The 24,190-nt window shown below is 43.2% G+C and overlaps 1 protein-coding gene across 1 annotated transcript in view; it reads right to left on the bottom strand.

Moving 5' to 3' along the window:
• Nucleotides 1-24,190, bottom strand: part of DEPTOR (DEP domain containing MTOR interacting protein) — a 97,476-nt gene that overhangs the window by 12,088 nt on the left and 61,198 nt on the right. Inside the window, exons 5-8 of the mRNA XM_016207710.2 lie at nucleotides 15,889-16,071; nucleotides 14,436-14,570; nucleotides 11,169-11,239; nucleotides 9,357-9,461 (exon numbers count right to left, since the gene is read on the bottom strand). Coding sequence (XP_016063196.2) covers nucleotides 9,357-9,461; nucleotides 11,169-11,239; nucleotides 14,436-14,570; nucleotides 15,889-16,071 — 494 coding nt within the window. The remainder of the gene's footprint in view (nucleotides 1-9,356; nucleotides 9,462-11,168; nucleotides 11,240-14,435; nucleotides 14,571-15,888; nucleotides 16,072-24,190) is intronic.

Genomic DNA, 24,190 nt, shown 5'->3' with positions numbered 1-24,190 from the left:
CCATTTGTTGATAGTGTTTTGGTGGGAAAAGTAAAAGGATTATAAACAGAACTGAGCGTGGGTGTGATGAGATCTAAGCAACCTTAGACAGTCTTTGCTAAGGCTAATGGGAGCTGAGTGCCTCCAGGGGAGGGAGCCACGCCTCTGGTTTCTGCTCTAGAACCCCTTCATTATTCTGCCAGAACCTGGGTTATATGCAGGATCCAGGACCAAGCAATCTGTGGGCCAGAGCCATGGGTTCCCAATCAGGCTACTCAGGATTCTCAGTTCAAGAACTTGTGCTGGAGGATTGAGAGTTTTATGCTGACTTGGCTAAAGACTGGGAGCAAACCTTTCCACCTCCCAGGGTCTAGCAATAAACAGTGGGCATGGCCCAGTGTGTCATCTTCTAGATCAGCTCATCTTGAGGTGCCTCCCACACCAGTCCGAGAACTGCATGGATTTGAAGATTGGGGTTCCCTCCAATATCTCTACTCCTAGAGAAACATTAACCTCTGGCAGAGTTGCTAACATATTTGGCCAAGATAAGCCAGATGGAGAAAAACTGAGGACAAGAAAAATAATATAATTGGAACACATTTGAAGGGCACCATGATACAATGGCAAGACCATGGGCATTAGGTGCAGACAGACCAGGCTGACATTCTGACATTTAGTTGCACAGCCAGGGTCTATAACTCAATCTCTTTCAAGCTGAACTGTAAACGATAGCTAATATCCAGCTCAAAGGACTGTGACAAAGACTAGAGAAGATGATGACACATGTTAAGCAACTAGCACTGTCCCCAGAATGATGCTCAACCAAAGCTGGTTCCTTCTCCCCGTTATCTCTGTAGACATTAAGTTACATTCAGCGGTCTACCCTCCAGGCCAGCTCCCAAACCTTTGAATGTTTACTTCTTATGCCAAACCACTGGATTCTTAGCCAGGACCAAACTGCCCTGCTTAGTCTTCATGCGAGAAAGTGATTAATTTACAGGCTAGGCCTGGGACACTGACTTCCATTCTGGGCATTGACAAACGCTTCCAGGAACGTTTTCCAGATGGCCCTGTTTAGCCTGGTCATATTTCTTCTGTCTTTTATAAAGTAGCTGAAATAAGCCATGTTGTGAACACAACTAGAGTTCGCTAGAACCAGTTCTTTTTAGAAGTTTGGAGAGAAAAGGCCAGAGGAACCCTATCTTGAACATTTCATTGATTTGGGGTGCCTGCCCCAAGGGGCAAGAAAGAGGGTACAAGAAAGAGACAGTTTCTGCTCATAGAGACAACGGCAGAAAATCCTAGATAATGTCGTATAATTCCGTGCGCGGCATGTACGAGGTACAACACTCAAGGAAAGCCCTCTGCCCTGTATCAGGGCACCCTCTACGCTCCCTTCCTGGATGGGTCGCACGTTCCTTCTCCCCATCCATTGCGTGTGCCTGTCCTGAGGACAATTTGTCGGCCGGATATTAGGAAGAACACGAACACAAATAGGACTAAGAGGAGCTTTGTGGTGACCAAGCTAGAACAATGTGTCACACATCCCCTTTCCAGTGCTATTCCAGGCTCACGTTGAACCCAAGAAGAAATCAGCCCAGCCTCTGGAAGGTGGAAGCAGCTAACACTGCTCCTGGTCGCCATGGTTATACAGAGGCTCCCTCGGCTGCGGAGGCCCAGCCTGCCCTGGCTCTGCGGGGCTCCACGCCAGTTCCCCTGCCTGAACGACCGCCCTGATGACCAGCAGTGGCTTCAAGCCCCCCACCGGCCAATGAGGTCACAGGCTTCTAGAGAGTTCTTCACGAGTTGCCTTACAGGCCCATTCTAGACCCTTCAGGAATGAAAACTAGGGTCACCCAACCAGGAGTAAAGGTTTGGGAACCACGAACAACGGAGGCACTTGCTGAGGGCCCAGGGGATATGAAATTAGTAGAAAAGAGAAGCTATTAATACACATGTGGCGATGTTGACAGATGACACCTTGCTGTCACCTTCCTTTGAGGTGAGAGAGACATAAAGAGGACCTGGTAGCCCCCAGCTTGTCCTTGCTCTTCCCTCGCTCTGTGCCCAGCTCTTCCTCCCACTGCCAGCCCTGCTAACAGGAAGGAATCTCACGCCCACCACCAGACTCTCTAAGAGACGTGTAAAAAAGGAACTTGTCCCCCAGGCTTGACAAGTAGCGGTGGTAGAATCTAAGGGAGGCAAACAAGTGGAGGCTCATGGCACAGCGACAGGTTTGAGGGTAGAGGCTAAAGGTTAATAAGAGAAGCAAGTCTAAGGCGAAGGTGAGGAGGGACTCGGGGATAATAGCATGATGACATAGGCGGGCACCAGGGTCCAGGGTGAGATGGAACACTGGCCTGGAGCTCTGAGAGAGCTGGGGGTAGAATCCACAACCCAGAGGTGGCAGGTGAAGTGGTGGGCGCTGAACATGGGATTGTTACTACACAATGAGACCCCTAATTATAGACAAATGTCTATTTTTTCCAGTATTTCTCTCTGTATATAGGATGTCCCAAAAAATGTATACACACACTTTGAATAATTACAAAGGCAGTGTTTATTAAAATACATTTCATTTTCAAAATTGAGCTATCGGCTTTAAAGTACGCATACATTTTTGGGGGACACCCTGTATATCCTATTTCTACAAGATCCGAAGGCCCTGAAGAGAGTAACTTCAGAACCTCCCGAGTCTGAGGCATGTAAGTCATGCTCCACACACAGGCCCGCAGCCCTGGATCCCAGCTTTCACAGGCAGGGTCCCGTGGCGCTCCCCTTCCCCAGCCCTGGGGGAGGCAGGGGACAGCCATGCCTGCAAAGACACAGTGTGTGCCTGGTCCCAATGACGCCAGGCCCTGTGACATGGAACTTGATCTTGTCAGCCCCAGCTGTGGGCATGTGCAGGTGGCCACCCGCCCAGAACACAGTTTAGTTAGGGCACTGCGGTCCCGCTGTGGTTCCACAGCTGGTCACACGTGGCCATGACAAAGGCAGCTTTCTTCTCCGCGGCGCGGAGGGGCTCTCTGGGCCCTCCTTAAGCAGACCCTTGGCTTTCCCCACCCCAGCAGGAGAGCCCCATTGAAAACCTTGCTCTGTGAACTCCAATCAGTCAGCACAACTTCTGCCAAATCTGGGGGTTCCAGGACTAGGAATGAGAGGAAGGAAAAAAGTAAACATTTTCACCCATCTTTTAAAACTAAAGACCCAACGTATATTTGAATTAATATGAAGTTGACCTCCACCAGCCTTAAACGTTCCTTGTGACAGTGTATAATATATTATCCTTTCTTTTCAAAAGTCTCTGCTGCTCGGAGAGAACAGGGCACAGTGGAACCTCTCCAGGGGACAGGCCACAGCTGTTCACTGGCAGCCTCACCATTCATTGGGGTTGAACCCCATCCTGAAATTCTATCCCTGGGTACGAGACATGCAGCAGGGGCTGTGCTTTATGCTGGCAGTTAGGGGAAGCTGGGCTTTTTCTGAAGTTAAACTTTTTATTTTGAGATCATAATAGAGTCATGTGCAGTTGTAGGAACTAATACAAAGGGGAAAAGAAGGAAACAATTATACAGAGACCCCACGTACCCTTTACCCAGTTTTCCCACAGTGGTAACACCTTGTAAACCTACTGGGTTACTGAGGTTTGGGGGCTGCTTCTTTGCTTGTTTCGCTCCGTGCCAATTCTGACATCAACTGGAGCTAATATATTTTTAAGTGTGCTTCTCACTGACATGCTATAAGGAGATACCTCAATGCCCAAAGTCCACCATCCATATGCCTTCGCAATGCATTTCAAAATCAAACTGTAGAACACTGCCTTCCACCTGAATGTGAGGCCTTGTTTTCTTTACATATAAAATGAGGAGGTTAGACTGGGAGATTATTTTTGTTTTCTTTCAGTTTTATTGGAAGATTTATATTCTGGGGTCCATGCAAAAGTTTCAGATGATCCACAAACAGTATTAAACTGTGTACAATGTCACACACACACACACACACACACACACACACACACACACACACACACACCCCTTTTTCCTGGGAAGAACATCCATAGCTGTCACTGGATTCTCAAAGATGCGTATGACTCCCCAAATCATGTTAAGAACCAGCAGAATCTTTCTGGCTTGAAGTTCCTGATTATTGGTAGTGTAAGTAATACTACAATTGGCAATTCAACAGACATTTATATATGGGTGAACTTCAAACATATTTCATCTATAAATTTACCCAGCACAAAAGGTAGCAGCTCTTATCCCCACATGTGACTTTCCTGAACTCACCTGGAAAGGAACTGCTTTTAAAACACCACAGGCTGCATTTTTGGTTTCATCTGTGTCGATCATCACCCCACAATTTGCTATTTCAGTGCCTAACCAGTGTTGGCTAAATTAATTAGAAATTTCAGATGGTTTGCCCAACCTGGGCTCTCCCGGTTCAGGAAGAAAATTCCATGACATATACAGGTTTGTTGCCATGGGAAGGAAAGAACAACAGCAGGATACATTTTCCTCTAGATGAGAAATAAAAATTTTAAAAGGGGAAGTGGGGGAGAACACAATGACCACTAATTTCTTCTCTGACTCGGGTAGTTCTGTTTCTATGTAAATATGCAAAGAAACAAAGAGAGAAAAGAGGCCCCATAAATCCACATCCATCAATTCATCACAGCAGGAAACAAGAAAAGAAGCCAGGAGTTTTGAAATCCTTCTGAGAGCTGGCATGGGGTTGCCTGAAAACTTGAATACTGTTTCTCACAGGATTTAATTATTCCCACCAGAAAAAATAAACTTTCCAGAAAAGAGCAAGGATATCTTTTGTTCCTTATTTGTAAATGCAGCTCAAATTCCTTCACAGTCTGAGAGCTGAATGGTTTGCTCTGACAAGTGTTTGATTAAACTAACAAAAGTGAATATTTTGTATCTTTCACTTGGATGGCCCTGCAAGTTCTAGTCCTGACCTAAGTAAGGGGCTGGTGCCAAGAATAAAAATTATTTATTTGATCTTCTTCAAGCTGGCTCAGGTGACCATGTGACCGCCCTAATAATTCTTTACGCAAGAGACATGAAAGGTCACGCATCCCTGAGCAGTTTACAAGGCGTTCAAGGTTCTATTGGAATATATCTTCTATTGTGTTCTGCCTCACGGGTTTGTATTTTTTCTAATAACGCAATAGGAAGCTTTGGGATAGAGACCAGGTTTGAATCTAGCTCTGACATTTTCAAGCTGGGTGACCTTGAGAAAGAGATGAACTGGGTTTTGGTTTCCTCATTTGCAAAGCAGGGAGAACACAAACCACCCACCTTCAAGAGCTTAAGAACAATATGAAAAGATGTGTGTGAAATATGCAGGACACAATGCAGGTGTTCAATGAGTGAGTTCCTTTCTATGAAAACATCCATTCACTGGCTCACTCAACAAATTTGCTTCCAGCACTTCCTGAATGCCAGGAATTGTGCTAAATTCTAGGAATATAGTAGTCAAGGCAGACAATGTCCCTACATTTATGGAGCTCCTAGAAACAGATAGATACTGAACATCTAAGTACTATTATTATCAGATTCTGATAAATATTATGCTTTTTAAAAATAAGATAAGGCAATATGATAAAGAGTAACTGGAGGAAGACAGGGAGAGTATCAAAGAGTATTTAAAGAAGGCTTCTCTAAAAAATTAACCTGAGCCTTAAATGACAACAATAGAACCAGTCATCCAGCCTTAGGCAGGAATGAACTTGGTATTTGGGAGAGACAGAGGCAAGGCCAGCGGAGCTGTAGGTGAAACAGGGTAGCAGATAAGGCTATGGTCAGCAGGGCCCAGATCATGGACTCTGTAGGCCACAGAGAGAGTCTGGAACTTACTGTAACGGGGAAGAAGCCATTAGAGGATTTTAAGTGACAGAGTCATTTAACTAGATTTGCTTGCGGGGCAGACATAGGCACAATTATCATGTATTTGTGAAATTACCAGACTGAAGAATAACTACTAGAGGATCATGTAAAATAAAGTTATGATAGATAGTGTGATCCAGAAATGTTTTTAGAATTGATGTGATTAGGAAGGAAGGAAGGAAGGAAGGAAGGGAGGGAGGGAGGGAGGGAGGGAGGGAGGGAGGAAGAGAGAAAGAGGGAAAGAGAGAAAGAAAGAAAGAAAGAAAGAAAGAAAGAAAGAAAGAAAGAGAGAGAGAGAGAGAGAGAGAGAGAGAGAGAGAAAGAAAGAAAGAAAGAAAGAAAGAAAGAAAGAAAGAAAGAAAGAAAGAAAGAAAGAAAGAGAAAGAAAGAAAGAAGGAAAGAAAGAGGAAGGAAGGAAGGAAGAAAGGAAGGAAGAAAGAAGGAAAGGAAGGAAGGAAGGAAGGAAGGAAGGAAGGAAGGAGGAAAGGAAGGAAGAAAGAAGGAAAGGAAGGAGGCAGGGAGGGAGGAAAGATGTCATTAAAAGCTGTGAAGCCATATTTAAGTGAGTGACAGTCATTAGACTGTAGCCTGTGGACTAGCTTTAGAAGGAACTTTATTTCTTCTCAAAGCAGATAAAAAGAGGTAAGAAATAGAATTAGTCCTCCTGGAACAGGTTTCTTCCTTCAGGGTTTTAGTGTTTAGATGCTGGTATTAAATGAACTCATGCACAGAAAGGGCCTGGCACTTTGCACTGTCCTGGGCCAGCTCTTGCCAGTCAGAGGTACCAAGAGGAAGCTTCTGGCCAGAATTTTGGACAATCGCTACCAGCCAGACCAAGCAGCTTGATCGTGGCCCAGGTCAGGGCATGTTCCTGTAGGGTCAGCACCCACATTCCCACCTCACACAACCAGACACGCAGCCTGCAGCTTCCCACACAACGGCTGTGCTGATGAGACAGGTCAGGGAAATAAGCCTTGAGGATTGGATTACATAAGTGGCTCTTTATATAAGTGCAGTTATTCTACACACAATACATATGGTAAAATAGGAAATAATTTACTCAGTATTTTCTATAAAAAAATAATGTGCTGGGCAATTTAAATGAAAACACACAGGTAAGGTTTATGGAAGGGCATGGTATTCCCTGTCACTTTCATTTAACTAATCCTACAATTCAAACTACATATACAGATGATAGATGATAGATAGATAGATGATAGATAGATAGATAGATAGATAGATAGATAGATAGATAGATAGATAGATAGACAGAGATATATATTCATTCCAATACAGAGTTTGACAAAAGGCAGACTAGAACAATTATAGCGCTATATCTTAACAACCTTAAGATTCCACTGGTGTGTTTCTATTAAGGATAAAATGTTGTGATAGGCAATTTAAACAGTTTTCCCCCCTGCTGGATGTAACAGAATTTATAATATGCTAATGTGTTTTATGAATTTCCAAAAGAAGAATAAAGTATACAGCAGCTTCAAATTGTTTTGATCACAGAACCTTAGGACAGGATATTTTGTTGGACCAGAGAGCTGTGTAGCACGTTTTGGAAATGCTGCTCTAGTGAACTCTATACTGCTCTACAACACATGGAAACCACTGTACCACCCTCAAGAAGCTAAGAATATGAGCTTATGGAATTGAAAAAAATATACCAGGCTACCCATCTATCAGGGTATATACATTAAGGAGTTAATTAATTAATCAGTGGACAATGCCTAGAACAGTTATGCATGTTAATCAATGAAGATGCACTAAAATCAATACACTTGGCCAAGCAAAACAAGGTCTTCAGCTGCAATATAAATCCCTTGTTTTCCCCAAAGGAAATGAGCTTAAGTCAAAGCCCCGTGGGCAAGTGAGTGCACGCTCAGGACTAAAGCACCCTGCCAAAAACAATTTATCCTAGGTACTTTACTGTGGAAATAAAATATAAAACTCTTCCTACAGCCAAGAGTTCCATTAGAAATGAAAAAATCTGCCTCGGCACAGATACAAACGCTCGCCCTTTACGCTCCCAGCCAACTTTCCTGCTCTGGGATCCTTTGGTGCTGTGCCCTCTGCAGAACTGAGGTGGCAGGAAGGGCCTCTCACACGGACCACTTAACCAACAGGCTTCTGTAACCTGTGCAGAACACAGGACCTGGGGGGCCTGCGCCTCCCCTCCCGGTATGAGCGAGGTGTTCAGATTGGGGGGCAGAGTCAACCCCTAATCATACCAGCACTGACTACCCAGGCTGGCGGTGATCTGTGCTCTGTGCTCAGTGAGCCAGGCTCCACGCCCACCTTTCTTTTCCAGGAGGAAAAGCAATGCCAGAGGGAAGGTGCTGGAAGCCAGAGCTGTGCAAATCCAAGCTGTGCCTGTTGCTTCACTGGTTACTTCTCTAAGAAAAGGACTGATGGGAGGGGTGAAAGTGGTGAAGAAGTGGTCAGGGGAGTAATCTGTAGCCTTCAAGCCTTTTGTGTCCTGTGGCCCCAGATCATCATGAGATAAATGTCCTCTGCAGGATGTTTTACAGATGACAGAAAAAACCCCACTAAGCTACATAAAGGTGGTTTGAAGCAGAGAGCCAATGCACTCAACATTCTCTTATATCATATTTTGGTATAAATAAGAAACAATTTGCGTGTATATTTATATATTGATGTATATATACATATGTGTGTATCTATATAGATAGATACATATATATGCATACATGCAAGAAGTCTGGAAGCATATAAATCAAAATGTTAATGGTGCTACACTTTATTATAAGTCAATTATACTTCAATGAAGTTGCTTAAAATGTTAACATTGGTTGTCTCTGAGATAGGAAAGATTAGAGGCAATTGTAATTTTTTTCTATTTGTCTGTATTTTCCAAATTTTCCTGACTATGTATGTACTACTTTAGTACTAAAAATAAGTGAAAATTACTTTCAAAAATCTTACACAATTCATTCCATTTTTTGATGTTTGTGTAGTTCTTTGTATTTCATCAAGTGTTTCTACATAGTTAATTCCTAAAACTGCAGAAAGAGTATGGCTTTCATTCCAGAGTGGAGGCCTGGCTCTGAGATGTTACCAAACTAATTCAAAGTCAATGAGCTAGAAACCAGCAGAACCAAAACGTGAATCTAGATCTTTTCCCATGGGAATGTACTTGGTGTAGAACAGAAGTAGTAGAGTTATGATATAAGATTTACGCAAAAAGAAACCTTTTTCCAAGCTCAGTGTTGGTTAAGGGAAGCAATGTGAAAAACCACGGGAGGTTTGGAGACCAAGGAGGCACAGTGAGAGGGGCAGGAAAACTTGTCCTCCCAGTTGCTACCTCACACAGTCTTGGCTCCATTTCAACCCCATTCAGAAAGGGAAAAGGAAACTTGAAAAAAATGGGACCAAACACTTAGGGTGCCAAAGTTCAGATGGCACCAACAATAAAACAAAGCGAGAAGTGTTCAGACACCGCTTCACAGGAGGTACCTTCATTCCCGCGGCGGCCGCGGGGCCACTGGGGTCCACGGCCTGGATGTGGCACGGCTTACTTCCTCGCACCACGAAGCCCCAGCCCACGGCGTCACCGACAATCTGCAGGAAAACCACAAAGAGCCATCAGCAGGCGGCCCCTGGCAATTCGCCTGTCCTTCCCAGGCAGAGAAAGCCAGCCCAGGGTGAAGGGCCTGCCATGACAGATCTCTTCTCTGTTTTATCTCGACCCCGGCAGGAGCGGAAGGAGCACTTTGCTTCCATCATAAACACAGGCATATCGATGCAGAAAATGTGGTCAAGAAACACTTGTTTGGCAGAAAGCAGCTTCTTCTGCGAGGGCGCCACTCAGTAAATAACCGGCAGGTTGCCTCTCTCTCAGGCTGCTATACAATTTCATATCAGAGTCAAATGGGAAGTTTAGAAGGTTCTTAAATATGTGGTTGAATCTTCTCTCCAGAGCCAATTTCTGTTGGGTTGCTCTTTTCCCCTAAATCCAAATGATACTTTCTGGATGACCCTGCTACGTCCCTGTGGTCTAAAGTAACAATTTAAATTACTTATGGTGAGAAATGTGAAGAGTCTTGGCTTTCTCGAAACACAATTTTCTCCACCAACAAAAGAAAGTGAAAAAGTACACAAAGTTCACAATTTACAGGTAGATGCTGGTCTAAAAGTGTTTGAAACTGGAGGATGCCTTTTCCTATAGAATCATTGTTAGAAATGGCAGGTATGTTCCCTGGGCGGCTCCCAGGCAGGTCTTTGCAGTACGGATGAAACACATTCACAGTCAGTGCCTAGTGAGACTGGTATTGACATTTAAAATGAAAAAGAAATACTTTAAAAATACAATCAGCTGTCTCTTGAATGCTTAGACACTGAGGAAAGGCAGGAAACCAATGAAACGTCAGTGAACATTCTCAAAAAGACTTCGAGGCACTTCACTGGCTTTAGGGTTTGCTGCTATTAGTTCATTATACCTAGTTTCACCCCCAAATGCCGCTGACCTTTTCCCCTGAGGCAGGCATATGAGCAGTGCGTTTTCATACTGACTGGTTATGACTGGGACCATCGTATTTTAACTCCTCAGTGTTCAGAATGGGAAGGAGTCCTAGACAAATGTTTGCAGTGTAAATGGGTGTGCATAGATTTTTCCCCCCGAGTCCATAACACAAACGTTAGAGCAGAAGTGTTTTAAAGAGGAGGTCGATGGAGGGGTGAAGGGCCAAGGGAAGGAGGGTGGGTGAGGTGCTGTCAAGCAGAGCACTTAGATTCTGTTTGAGGAAAACCAATGGGGCAGGTAGGAGCGGGAGGAAGGCTGAGGGACCTCCACGAAGGGGCAGGTGGTCAGGAGGTGCTCACAGGTACGCAGTGCTCCCCAATCAGGTGTTAAGCTAACCTTGTCAAAAGCACCGTTCCTTATGGCAGAACAACTTATCCCACAGTTCTCGTTCTCTATCTAACGACTCCCTAATGTCTTAAATGATTTTTAGAATGAACTGTAACCCAGAAGGAATTATTGACTATTTGTACTGCCATTTGCCCTAAAATCTGTAATTATATTACACAATTTTTTTAAGGACACACCAAAAGGAGTTTAAAATGCTGTATTAATAATAAGTCATGTCAAGTCTTAAAGCATTTTAGTGCCTACAGGTCCAGAAAGCCCACTATTATAATTATGCCCAAAAAAAGGAAAATTAAGAGGTTGTTCAACTCCATCTGTAAAATGCATGCTGGCACACTGACATGCTGGCAAGTCCCCCAAAAAACGAGCAGCGCAAGAGAAAAACCAAACACTGAGCGTACCGTGAATGTCTTCCTTGCATATGGTGCTCCGGGAGTCAGGAGTTCCTCAGAGGTGACGGGCCTCTTTAACACTGTAAGACACACACACAGTCAAGGTGCACCCTTCTGAGGCCTCATTCATTCATCCCGCAGATATTTTACTGAAGGCCTCATGTGTGACCATCAGGGAACAAAAGGGGGAAAGATCCCTGCCTCACCGTTTATGCTCTAGCTGAGTAAAGACAGAAAACATTAGCAAGCGTAAGTAAGCCTACACCTGACTCAGAGCTATGGCAAGGAGAAGAAACGGAACCTGGTGGAGGGACGCGAGAGGGCCAGGGGGAGGGGGAAGGAGTGGATTAACATCCATCACCGCACGTAGTTACAAGGGTTATTTTCTTGGGATGAGAACTTTTAAGACCTACTCTCTAGCAACTTTCAAATACACAATACAATGTTATTAACTATAGTCGCCATGCTGTACATTATATCCCCAGTGTTTATTTTATAACTAGAAGTTTGTGCCTTTTGACCGCTTCTCCCATTTTGGCCACACCATCCCCCCACCTCCGGCAACCACCAATCTGTTCTCTGTATCTATGAGTTTTTTGTTTTTGTGTTTTAGATTCCACATATAAGTAAGATCATATAGTATTTGTCTTTCTCTGTCTGACTTATCTCACTTAGTATAATACCTTCAAGGTCCATCCATGTTTTTGCAGATGGCAGAACTTCCTTCTTTTTCACAGCTAAGTAATATTTATATATATATGTTATATAACTTTTATATAAATATTATATAAATGATATACATCTGACTTCTTTATGCATTCATCCATTGGTGGATGCTCAGGTTGTTTCCATGTCTTGGCTATTGTAAATAATAGTGCAGTAAGCATGGGGGTGCAGATACCTTTTTGAGGTAGTGATTTTGTTTCCCTTCAGATAAATTCCCAGAAGTAGAATTGCTAGATCAAATGGTAATTCTACTTTTAATTTTTTCAGGAACCTCCATACTATTTTTCACAGTGGCTGTACCAATTTACATTCCCACCAACACTGCACAAAGGTTCCCTTTTCTTCATATCTTCACCAACAATTGTTATTTCTGGCTTTTAACATACTTCACCTTTTTCTTCTGTTGAAAAATATAAAAACCTTGAAGCCTAGGGAATTATATTTTGGCTTTCTTTTTTTGCAGCCTTTAAAATGTATTTACCCATCACCATGATACCGGTAGATTATGGTAGTACCCGTAGCACTTTTTTTTCCCTCTGGTTTAGGGCATTTGTATACAGTACTGATGTATAAAGTATAAGGATTAAATTTAAATGCCTTAGTAGAAAGGCCTGTTTATCTGCTTGAAGAAAAAAAATCACAGATGAAATCACTGCATCTTGGGATCCCTCTTAAGAATGAAGGAGAAGCTTGTCAGAATATGGGTAAGAGGTAGGACTTCTGAATCACAATTAAGTCCTGATAGCTCTGGTCCTTAAAGACACCAAAAAGGGAACCCGACTTTTCTGCCTGCATATCAGCAAACATTTCCCTGTGAGCCAAGGGGCAAGAAGAAAGAGAAAACAGAACAAACCTGCCTCAGGGAAGATGGATTAATTTAAGTAATTAACGCTTTGTTCATATTCCACTATTGTATGCAAAAAACATGTAAAATGACTTAGCACTGACCCTTTCCTGAAAGGACCTCTTTCACTTCTAATATCAGATGTCTATCAGGACTTCCAATACCCTACTAGTAATAATAAAGTTCTCTTTTCTGAGTCTGCCTTAACAGAAATGCTACACTAATCAAAAAACCCAGTATACTTGAGTGCTCCACAATTTTCCAGCCAGAGTCAGTGTGGAAGCAAGTTTCTTCACTGACTTGCAAGTTAGAACTTTATTCTTACAGCTAACCCTCCAGAAGGCAGCAAAAAAAAAAAAAAAGTTAGGTTAAAAAAAATACCTGCCCTGGCCGGTGTGGCTCAGTTGGTCGGGCCGTCCCATGCACCGAAAGGCTGCCGGTTTGATTCCGGGACAGGGCACATGCCTGGGTTTCGGGCTCCATCCCCGGTAGGGGGAGTGCAGGAGGCAGCCAATCGATGTTCCGCTCTCACATCAATGTTTCTTTCTCTCCCTCTCCCTTCCTTTCTCTCTAAAAATCAATAAAAATATATTTTAAAAAAATACTCAACTGCCTACATAACAGTATTAGATGAGAGCGTTTTCTCGTAAAGCCCATCTAACAACATCTACTTGTCCTTCTCACTAATGCATAACGATTTTTCTTCTCCAAAGAGATGATGTGGTCACTGAGGGAAGGGTCATGACCTCTCATCTTTGTATCCCCAACATCTGGTGATGAGGAAACAACATGAACAAAGAAACAAAGTCTCTTTCCTGAAGGTAATATATTCAACTAAGGATGGACAGAGCACCAAACAAACGGAGTTGAGGGTATTTTCAAGGCAGTGGTTATCATGAAGGACCATGCAATCTAGTCCTGGGAAGGAGGGGGGTCAGGGGCAGTGTCAAGGTGGTAGTATCAGTGGATTACAGGCCCTTGTGGGGCTGAGGAGCTAATTAGGTCAAGGAAGCATTGCTTCTCAGTCCAAGTTCATCAACAATCTCTGTGCCTAGATTGTTTCTGGAATGTAAAGGCCACAGAGGTTGATGAGTACAGTCTGAAACCACCAGGCACCAAGAGTCAATTCCAGGTACAGTTGGGTTTGCATAGACCACGCTTCCTCCTTAGGGGAGCGGGGGCCCCACAAATCTTGGCATCACTTGCAGTCTGGGGAATCCCTAGTTCCCCCGCTGGGTGGAACACTGATATGCTGCTCAAACCCTACTTCAGGACTGACTGAGGGGCTCCTCCCGGCTGCTGGGGCTGCCAGTGGCAGACAGCTCTCAGATGCCAATGCTCTCAACAGTTTTTGCAACTATCTCTCTTGCTCAAAGTCACACCCTCCTCCCAGGGGCAGCCAACACCTAATGACTGGTCAACATGAAGGTACAAAGGCCCGGCCACCTCACCCCAAATCTGGACGACCGTGAAGGGCTATCCCCTGCAGCCTTCGCTGAGACGGCTTGCAGCTCAGTTCTCCTCTGCCCCACCCGATAGCCTTCTCTTCCAACAAACGGTCTTGACCCCAGGACGCTCGGTAGTAAGATCCCCACACACTGGTCTCCCGCGCTCTGAGAATCTGCTTCCCGGGGAACCCAGCCCCCACACATCTGCCCAAGCCCCCCAAGGGCACAGTCAGAAAGGGGCCGCCTTTCGCCACTCACCAGACTTGGGGTTGCAGAGCACAGGGGGGCTGCTGCTGAGGGTGGGGCTGCTGCTGAAGTAGCCGCTGCTGCCACAGCTGCTCATGCTGCTCCTCCTCACGGCCGACACGATCTTGATCTCCTTGCTGGGGCTGACTGCGGGCGGGAAACACATGGTCACCCGGGGCGGTGGTCCTGGTTCCCTAGGGCACGTGGGCTTTCAGCTGCAAGGTACAGCGAGCTGAGTCACCTGTGCCAGGAAAAGCACTCTGTCTTCAGGGTGAGAAAAGCAAGGATTTGTGTAGCAACTCTGCCACTTACCAACTGTACAACCTGAGGCCATTCCCTTCAGTTCTCTGAGCCTCAGTTTCCCCATCTGTAAAGTGGGAATGATGCTATCTCAGAGGATTGGTGCAAGGAGTGGATAATATAATATATGTAAGTACTCAGCTACATAAAATATTATTTCGAGAATGACTATGCCCATGCTGAGCAGTCCCTGGAAGGAAGTAAATTAAGTGCTGGCTATATACTTAATGAATTAACAGTACTAATAAATGCCTCCTGATTCCACATGAAATCATGAATCACCCAGAGCCACTGAAGAGGAGATTAAAATACACAGCACATATTTAGGCTTTGAAAGTGCATGTGAGACAGAGGCTTCAATGATCTGATCTGGTTCTCTCTGCCATGTAGTTGGCTGGCTCTCAACAAAGGAGAGGAGAGCCAGGTGTATATGATGAATGAAAGAAGCCATGGAGAGAACTCAGCTTAATGCCTGGCACATGAGAAGCACAAAATAAAAGCTGGCTTTTATGGTGACCATGGTTACTATTTCCTCCTTCCTATCATCATTACTTATTCAGTTGGGCCCATTTAAAAAACAGACAAACCTTAGTACTAGTAAGAACATGAATACTTCCTCCAAATTTGCAGAAGACCACAACTTAGGGCACCCATAAAACGGGGATAAAAGTCCTTCCTCTTCAAGTTTTTGTGAGAATTGTATGAGAAAATTCATGCAACCAAGCTTGACTCACTGACAGGGGCACAGAACATTCTCAATATAGTTGCAAGTGTTCTCAGTGTCACTCCCTATACATAGCCAAGACACCCGTGGAACATTTTGTCCTCAGGTTAAGCCCAGAGCTTCCAGACCTTAGGCCAACCATAGTCAACCTTAGGCCAACCTTAGGCTGACAATTGTTTATAAATATAAAGTAAATAAGGTGTGAGTGAGAACATGAGAGGTCTTCTATAATTCAAATACATAATTTTATAAAGCAGGCTTCATGATAATCTAATTTGACTCCCCAGGAACAACTTGGTTGTCTTTTTTCTTTTGCATACTTCTTGGTTACTAATAAATAAAAATTTGCTGGGGAACAGAATTTCACAAAGGGGAATTATGACTATACTATTTCTCAAAAGACAAAAACATGTGACCAGATAAACAATGAAACTGATTTACCTGACATAAAACTGGTAGATTTCCGATTGTCGTGGCTCTGCTTCCTCAGGCAGAAGGGACTGTCATGCGTTTCCTGGGAAGGGGATTTTTCATTGAGCAGCTCCATTAGTCTTCGCCTCCGCCGGAAGTTCATTCTGAACTGGTAGAGAAGATTGCTGTCCACAAATGGGTGCTTGTTGGACACTGGGGAGAAGAAGCAACAGATAAGGACTGTCTGAAATCCTGGCCACAGAGCACTGCAATCCAGAAGACTCCAGCCAACAGAGTCAGAAGGCTTAAAGAAAGAATTTAGTGTTTCCGGGCAAGATGGTGGCATACGTAAATATAACACTTGCATCCTCCCACAACCACATCAAAAATACAACTAGACTACAGAACAATCATCATGCAGAACCACCTGAAATCTAGCTGAACAGATCCTACAACTAAGGATATAAATAAGCGACATGGAGACTGGTAGGAGGGGTAGAGACATGGAATGGGCTGGTTTCATACCCACATGTGTCAGATAAAAAAACATCCCACAGGGGGTGTTGGGGGTGGAACACCTGAAGTGCCCAGCTCAGGTGAAGGAGAAGGTTGTGCCACTGGACCCTACAGGACACCTACTACATTAGGCTACTCTACCAGAGAGAATTTCAACAGCATAAAAAAGGACATGGAAACCATAAAAAAAGAAAAATAGTTGGAAATGAAGGATACACTAACTGAAATGAAGAATAATTTACAGGAAATCAACAATAGAGTACATGAAGCCAAGAATCAAAACAGTGATTTGGAATATAAGGAAGCAAAGACATATAACCAGAAAAGTATTCCCCCAAAATGAGGATAGTGTAAGGAGCCTCTGGGACAACTTCAAGCATATCAACATTTGCATCATGGATCAGGGGGTCCCAAAAGAAGGAGAGAGAGAGCCAGAAATTGAAAACCTATTTAAAAAAATAATGATGGAAAACTTCCCTAACCTGGTGATGGAAATACACATACAAGTTCAGGAAGTGCAGAGAGTCCCAAACAAGATAAACCCAAAGAGGCCCACACCAAGATACATCATGATTAAGACAAAAAAGTTTAAGGACAAAGAGAGAATCTTAAAAGCAGGAAGAGAAAAACTGTTCGTTACCTACAAGGGAGCTCTCATAAGACTGTCAGCTGTCACTCACACACTTGGCAATGAGCAGTCTTCTTGTGAAACCATACTGTAGGTAATGTGTGTGTGTGAGGGGTGATGATAGGGGAGCACATCTCTTTCCCCAACTAGGTCACTCGGCTTGGGAGCCCAGACAGTGTCTTAATCATTCTGGCATCTCAAATCCTGGACTACTATGTGTTCAGCTGAATGTGCTCCATAAATGGCTGGAAGGGAACTGTCATGGTGGGTGGCCAGAAGAATGAACAGCATGTCCCGAATACAGGGAACTTTGAACTACCTAGTTCTTGTATATTCCGCAGTTCCCCCAAACCAATCTGTGGGCTGACGGTAGGTCATGAAGAGTTTGCTGGGGCATGGAGAAATTAAAACATTAAGAACAATGCATTGAGTTTTTTCTATAACATTGAGTTTCATACATTTGCTTGGTTTGTGAGGATAGCCCTAGGTATAATAACATAGATCATCATAGTTACAAAAGTTGAAAGAGTGCAGGGAGGCATCCATACTATAGCATCAATCAATCACACATAACGCCCATTCATTTATTCAACAATCTGAGCACCTACTAAGTGCACATGTCCCAGCTATATATCTTAGCAGGATGAGAGGAATATGACACTTTCATCTGCTCATCCTTTCAGGCTTATCAATACCAAAGTCTGCTAAAAGAGACTCTGTTTCATATAAGAACAAACCAATTAGGTTGGGACTTTATTGAAAACTCTCTTATGCTGAATAACTTAGAGAATAATATGCAATGGAAAGCAAAGGTTCTAGCATCACCGCTTCAGTTTGATCCCATTTCTGCCATTTTTACTAGCTGTTATTTGGGCAACTTACGAACAGTTTTAAACCTCTTTTTTTTTGGCATAGTTTTTCTGTGAATGGGATAGTTTATGGAAGAGATTCTAAATGACATCTGACATATACAGTGTTTTAAGTGTTCTTAGGCTCCTAAAAATTGACTTCAGCCTTTGGCCATTTAAGCTCCTGCACAGAACCCATTTCTTCTGTGTGTTTTTTTCTGCCCTTCTTTCAAAGAATACTTTGTCCATCTCCCATGAGCATTTCTGTCACATCTTCACTCGTGAAAAATATGAAATCTTAACCAGACATCCAAGTCTGGCAAGTATCCCACTAGGAGATATTTCAATCTCAGAAGTCAAAGGAAAGCAAGAATTGAAGGAGTGAGTGAAGGCACAGGAAGTTTTAGAAAGTAACTACAATAAGAAAGCCAAACTTTTTTTATATATAGCCATAAATTACATATGTAGAGTCTCAAGAAATAAACAACAGCTAAACGACATAAAGTTTATATTCCAAAGAGAAAAAAAAGTTGATTTTTTCTACACTTCAGCATGGCATTCTCCATGTCAGACACAAAAACCCTTTGCTGCATAGGCAACTTGGTCTTTGTAAAATACAGAAAAAATAACCTAAGATCTGGGGGGGAAACTAAAGAGAAGGAAATAAAAATTAAGGAGAACAGTAACTGTTGTCTCTAAATTTTGCTTGTTCCAATTCTTCATTTTTCAGATTTCAGTGCTAACCAGAACCTTTATATTATGGTAAATGTTGTGACATATAAAATGTAACAAATTTCAGTCTTTGTTCCTTGAGAATTTTAATATCTAAACAGGAAGGCATAAATAAGAAGAGACAATGTTCAAAGCTGACATTTAATGTCTAATATTCTAGTTGTACTCATATCATCAGCTGTAATTGAAACTGACAATTTTGTAGTCATTCAATTGATAATTTCTGGGACTTTCCAAGCCGCCTCTGTTGCACTGGGGGGATTCTCTAGGGGCATGTCTTGGCATTAAATGAGAAATAAAATAGGAGGAAAACCAGACACAGCCAGAAAGCTGAAGAATGTAAATATAAAAGGATCTTATTGTTTAGGAAAATAGGGGCTCGAGAAGCACAATGCTGTTGATATTTGGTAAAAGAAAACAGATCCTTACTCACAGTGTGCATTTACTTTCCAGAAAGCATACGGGAGATGTCATGTAAGCTATCACAATAATAAAGTGACACAGTTCAGATATATTCTTCTTCCTGTGGATAATGTAGCTACATTTTTTTCCCTTAAAAATTATTAGGATGATTTTTAGCAAACATAAAGACATTTTTTTAAGCTGATTATCTAAAGGGAGGAAATTGGCTTCAGTTCCACCCACACATACAGTCCAGGAATGAAAACTTATCATCTTGAGCCCTACAAGCTTAGCTGAATATAAAGGACATTTTAGGCTACTTATCTAGTTGGAGGGAGGAAGGTCACATACTTTCATCCATCCTTGAAATGTTTTCTGGCACATGACATAACACAACAGGCATCATGAAACAAGGGAACTGAATCCAACAGTGTGATAAGACTGGGATGAGGGTGGGGGAAAGAGAATGCAGGTATCAACAGTTCCTTGGACGGCACATCAGGAACACTTTTTTGAAAAGGTGGTCTTGGATTTGGGAATCACATAAACAATTTAGTGGGGTAAAAAGAGGGCTTAAACAGAGAGGGGAACAAAGATACTGACTATTATAATGAAGAAGGTCAGTAAGGGTGAGGCTGGGGAGGCCAAGACTGCAAACCACTGTCAAAGCTAAAAGGTCTTCAAGGTCCTCTTAGAGACAGAGGACCCTCACTAGCTGCCACCTGTTTATCCTTGGAGTTTGTTGGTGCTCTTAAGTAATGTCTGTAGGTCCTAAGTGGTCCTCTCAGGAGGAGATACGGGGATCAGAAGGAGATAAGAAAGCACGCAAGAGGAAATGAAGCAAGTGGTAGCTTGGAGTGACCTCCTCGGTGGCTCAGAATGACCCTCCAGCATCCTATCATCACTACATCCCACAGCAGCAGAGCTGGGTGGCGCTCACCCCTTCGCTCAGTGTACAATGTGGCCGAAGGATCGTACCAACAAACTCCAAGGATCAATAGGTGTCAGACCCAGTCTTCCAACTTAGTGTTTCTAAAAGGCAAATAAATTGTGCAGTGAAAATGCTGCAACTTCCCTGCCAACAACAAAGAAGTGTTCAGTTGTTTCGCACATCCAGGGGTGCAACGGGCACTCCTTTGCTCCTGCTACATCAGAGTTTCTAGAGAGTTCAAGCCCCAGATATCATTTAGTATGTTGCATATGAAAAACGCCATCAAGACTAAAAAATACTAATATTATGCTTTTTAATCCTGTTGGGTGGAAAACAAAAACTGAGAATTAACTACAACAAAAGATTAAAACTATCTTTAAAAGGGAATCTGAGCCGTGGCTCAGTGGATAGAGTGTTGGCCCACCCACTGACGAGTCGCAGGTTTGCTTCCAAGGGCATGTACCTGGGGTGCAGGTTCATTCCCACCCCTGGTTGGGGTGCCTGTGGAAGGCAACTGGTCAAAGTATCTCTTTCACATGGATGTTTCTCTCTCTCCTCCTCCCTCCCCCCTTCCACTCTCTCTAAAACAAACAAACAAAAAGATCAATGGAAAAAGTACCCTAGGGTAAGGAATAACAAAACAACAACAAAAAAGAAAGAAAATCTGAGCTGCACTTAAGGCCATAACCATCCACCTCGAACCATCCCATAGGGATGCAGGAGCTGAAAGAGCCCTGCTTCCTAGAGCAGCCAAAGTCCTTGATTTAAGAGCATTAAGCAACTGTGCTTAAGTGCTCACGCCACATAAGGACAGGGCTTGGGACACAAAACTCTTCAAAAGGCAATAACAACAGTGAGTCAGAGAACTAAAATAATTACTTCCTGAGCACTGACAAGGGGATATGAAAGCAGGAAATTGTTTTAAGGCATGAAGTCCTATCAACTGATATAACTAAAACAAAACACTTCACATTCACAAAGTTAGAAGCCAAATATGCTTATTTAATTGATTGGCGAGAGTAGACAAGGTGAGAAAGAAAAGAAGAAAAGGGATTCAAAGTAAATTCAGTAAAGTCAGCAGGGGGCATGTAAGGTACAGCACAGGGGATGCAGTCAGTACTATTGCAGTGACTACGTGTGGGGCAGGCGGATAGCGGACTCACTGGGGTGATCACTTGCTAAATTATAATATGCCTAATCACTACGTCGTACACCTCAACCTAACATAATATCGTATGTCAAATGTAGCTGAAAAATAAAAATAATTAAATTTTAAAAAGGGAGCAGTAAGGAAGAAAATCAAAACACAGCGTTGTGATTACACAGGCTTAGAAAGGTAATAAACAGAAAGAAGGTTAGGTTATGTTTTATTCCTCTCCATGCACCATTAAATAACAGCCGGCTGCATTCTAGAGACTAGAACCTTTATTGTTAGTGATAAAATTCAGAGCAAGGGGTATGTTTCTTCAGAGAGGAGGCTGTTTTCAGAGCCTAGATCAGAATGGAAGTGCAGAGAGTTCTAAAAACAAGTTTATGTTGTCTGGTAAATGGAATGCTTCAGATCCATAATTCAAATACAGAAATGTGTAACTCTATTCTAGATCTTTTGGAGTGGTTGGCATTAATCCAAAGGCCTAATTAAAGCACTTCAGTATTGGTTTATGTAACAAGAATACATTCAGCATAGAGCATGTATAAGCTACTGTTTAAGACCAGCAGTGGGTGAGGCATCCAAGTTATATAAACTCCACCCAGCAAGGCATCGGACGAGGAGGATATTGATGACAACAATAATGATAATAACCATCAGCTAACATTTATTGAGTGATACTCTGTGCTGGGTCCTGTGCTAAATACACTGTATGATTATGTCATTTAGTTCTCTTAGCAGCGCAATGAGAGAGTTATTATAACTATTCTCATTTTAAAGATGAGAAACCAGGGATTATACAAGGTGAACTTGCCCAAGATCCCAAAGTCATTAACTGAAAGATCCAAGACAGAAATACTGACAAATTAACTCTGGAATCCATCCCTTAACTTCCTCAGTAGTCTGTCTCCCATCCAAAGATGTGATGATGCCAAATGTTGAGGCAGATGGGCTTACAAACATAAGAAAACAGAGTCCACTTTTCCCTCATTTATTCCCGTCTCCACCTTACAGACGGCAGTTTGGCTGGGCATGTTTTCTACAGAACTCTTCACCAGGGCGCAATGTTTATTGCTTTGGAATTGCTTATTACAAGGACATAGCAATAACACAGAACATGCCGCTCTGGCCTCAGATGGCCCTGGGCAAAACACCAGCTTCACTCTTTACTAAGTTACCTAACTGCCCTGAACTTCAGTTTTATTCATTGTAAAATGAATTCAGGCACAAGAAAATAATATAGGGCCCATGAGCATTTCTGGGTCACAGACACCCAATTAAGATTAGCCATGTGTGGGCTTCCGATCAAGGGCCCAGGGTGTCCATGCCCAAAGGTTGCCTTTCCAAGGTACAAGCCTTTACAGACTTCACCTATGTGTAGGGGAAGGGTCTTGAAGCAACTCTAGGTGGTCTGGGGGGAGGGGGGAAAGGAGGCATCCTACCTAAACCAGATAAACTCAGCAAGGCCAACAAACTCAGAGAGAGACATCCAATGTGGTGCTGGGGGTATTGGAGTCAAAGGCTACCCAGGAACCACTGGGTGTGAAAGCCCACCAAAGGCTCACTCCTGGATGTGTACTGTTCCCAGGAAGGTTACCACATTAACCTGTGGTGCTGTACTGCACAGTCATTTATCAGGTGTTCCTTAAGAGCTGAGGAGACTACACTCTCGAAGGAGGAAGCAGCAGACATTCAGAAAAAGAAGATATCAGTGGTGAGATTTAGTGTTTTTTCTTTTAAAATGGTCTTCATATATTTTCTCTATTATTTATATTTGTACTCACCTTCTCTTAAACCAAAAAGGAAAATAGAAGATATAGGAAAAATCTCACCTACTTTTTTTTTTTTTTCAGTAAGCTTTCTATTTTGGAATAATTTTGGATTTACAGGAAAGCTGCAAAGATAGTACAGTTCCCACAGACCCCTCACTCAGCACCCCTAATGTTAATTTAAGCATGGCCAAAACTAAGACATTCACATCGGTACACCTGCTTATTTTAAATCTAGCTTAGACACACAAGGAACTCAGTGTGTGGACACAGGAAGACAACTCTTCCTTGGAAGCTCATGTTTCATAGGGAAGGTCACTAAGTTACCTTAAAGAAATTTGTCCTTGTGGCCAACAAGGCAACTGCCTGCCCAGAACCCACTTCCCCTTTCTTCCACCTTTATAATTTGTTCAGAGCAACAGTGTGTCTGCCAAAAAGTATCTGATTCGCTGACTGCCCTCCAGCAAGGGGTGGCCATGAGGCGTAGCTCTGGCCCAAGCGACGTCGGTGGAAATCCCTGGGAGGGCAACCCTTCCTAAATAAAAAGCAGTCTTGCGAGGTGACGCCCTTTACCCTTTACCTCTGTCATTCCATCTTCTTCCTGCCCCTGGCGCAGCCACGTGGCACTCAGGACACCGGGTCCACTAAGAAGGGCAGAGCAGAGAGGCGGGTGGAGCCGCGTCCGCCTCGTCAGCCCAGGATGCCCCGCCTGGCGCAGCTCGGGCGGGAGGCAGAGGCGCTTCGGTCATTACTATGCTTTCTGGTATTTGTAGCAAAACACCATCTGGATACTGTTCCAAACTCAGGTCTGGAGACAGGAAATCAAAGGCTTAAAAGACAAATGCTTTCTATTCTCTTGCAGCCCACACCTTGTTACAAAACCATGCTTGACTCAGAGGCCAAGAATGATTAGACTGAAAGTCACTCCGGGGAATATGCCTTTCAGCAACTCGGCTCTGATTTCCCCACGACAGACTGGCTCTCGACAGTCACCGGGCCTCAGTTTTCCACCTGTGGGAAAGGAATTACAGTAACTTCTTTTATCAAAAGAAGTAAAATTAATCAACATAGGGGAATCCACAGATCTCTGGAAGACAGGGTCGTAATCATGCCAATGCACCAATAATATCAATCTGCTGTCAGCAAAAATCCAAACGATCCCACGGTGAAGACCAGAAATTTCTGAACGTGCTCCTGAATTTGGGGCCACGTAACTGGGTAATTCCTTTCTGGGCAAAAGGAAAACAGCCAATAATGCAGTCAGCTATTTCTGACTTGTGAAAATATGTTAAAAATCAAAGGAAATATTTAAAAATCAGAGGAGAAAGAAGACATGACTCTGAAATCACTGGGGAA

Source organism: Miniopterus natalensis, chromosome 16 (assembly GCF_054644295.1).
Source record: "Miniopterus natalensis isolate mMinNat1 chromosome 16, mMinNat1.hap1, whole genome shotgun sequence".
Classification (NCBI taxonomy): domain Eukaryota; kingdom Metazoa; phylum Chordata; class Mammalia; order Chiroptera; family Miniopteridae; genus Miniopterus; species Miniopterus natalensis.
This window is presented reverse-complemented; position numbering and strand designations above follow the sequence as displayed.